The following is a 1,397-nucleotide window of genomic DNA, read 5'->3' as shown; positions in this document are numbered from 1 at the left end:
GCTGAGTATTAAGGACTCTTGATTAAACAGATCTTGGGAAGAGCAGAATGTGTTTTGTAATTTCAGTTACCTCGTTTGTCAAACAGTGCAGCAAGGCACAGTAATGAACACTGAAAAGGAACAGGAAAAGACCTTCCTGTGTGCAGTGCTGTGAACTGTTTTATTTCCCAGGAGCCTTCTGCATGTGAACAGTTTCATTAGAAGAAATGAGGACTCAGGACTTTTACCAAATATGATCCTCTATGAGGAAGAATTTTGAAACAAAGATTTGTATGACATGAACTTCAGACCATCCACCCCTTGGTAAGGCTGCTAGGCTTCAGCTGCCTGGGAATGTGATTTACTCTCCAAGTAAAGTTTTACCTGTCTGAATCTTTTGAGTAGGACACAAGTGTGTGGTCACCAACTTTGGGTTGATTTGGTGCACTTTCACAAACTAAACACTGATGATCTGAATTGAGATTTGGCCAAAAATGGTTTACTTTGGTATTAAAAACATCTACCATCCAACTCTCCCTGAACTACATGCTACGAGCACATACAACAAGGAGAGCTGTGGTTTGTCATAGCATGTTAAAGCAAAAAGGAGAGCGCCTTCATAGCAAAGAAACCCAAAAGGTAACTGAAACTACAGTTAAAAAACAATTCTCGTCAGAAGTTAACCTCCAGCCAACTTAGTTAGCTCCCCTTGATGTTTTCTGAAGAAAGAAATAGCTGCTGAGATAAAAAGGTAGGTAAAGGTATCTGAAATAGAGCAAATGCTTGACAGGAGAGATGTATGGCAGCTTCTTTCCATGAACTACCTTTCTACTTACATAGGCACCCGCTCCTAACGTTGACAAGCCCACAATAAGGGCAAAACCCGAACTAGCGCCGCTGCCCCCGGGCGTGCCGGAGCCAGCCACGTGCGTGCTCCGCTGCCGCTCCACCGGAGCGCTCCAGCGCTGCAGCAGCTTGCCTGAGGAACACAATTCGTTAGAGAAAAACTCAAACAGCACAAGGGTATGGGTTGAAACTGAGAGACCAAGTAATTTCTGAATCCAAAGCAAACAAGGTGCTGCTTTGAAAAGCCCGGCACCACATCGGAGTGACTGCACTCAGTTATTCCCTGCCACAACAAACAGTTCCAGGCAGTTGTGGATGCCAAAACCACCTGCAAGATCAAAGAGTCATTGAGCAAATTAATAGCAGGAACATCTATTAGGAAGCTAGAAGGAGTCTCTCCAGCTGAAGGAACCTCCAGGCTATGTATTACTGGGAGAAGACATCAGAGATACCCGGGTACTGCACGTTTGCTGCTCTCACACCCTCCTCCAGGCCCCAGACTCAAGATGCACTTAGAATCATATAGAACCATAGAATAGTTTGGGTTGGAAAGGGACTTAAGATCATCCAGT

General features: G+C 44.7%; 1 protein-coding gene across 1 annotated transcript in view; it reads right to left on the bottom strand.

The window, feature by feature from the left end:
* Positions 1-1,397, bottom strand: part of AIFM1 (apoptosis-inducing factor, mitochondrion-associated, 1) — a 16,932-nt gene that overhangs the window by 14,917 nt on the left and 618 nt on the right. Inside the window, exon 2 of the mRNA XM_010024263.1 lies at positions 816-958. Within this exon, the coding sequence (XP_010022565.1) occupies positions 816-958 (143 nt within the window). The remainder of the gene's footprint in view (positions 1-815; positions 959-1,397) is intronic.

This window comes from Nestor notabilis, unplaced genomic scaffold (assembly GCF_000696875.1).
Source record: "Nestor notabilis isolate BGI_N333 unplaced genomic scaffold, ASM69687v1 scaffold1410, whole genome shotgun sequence".
Lineage (NCBI taxonomy): Eukaryota > Metazoa > Chordata > Aves > Psittaciformes > Psittacidae > Nestor > Nestor notabilis.
Note: the sequence above shows the minus strand (reverse complement) of the source record. Positions and strands in the feature narration are given on the sequence as shown.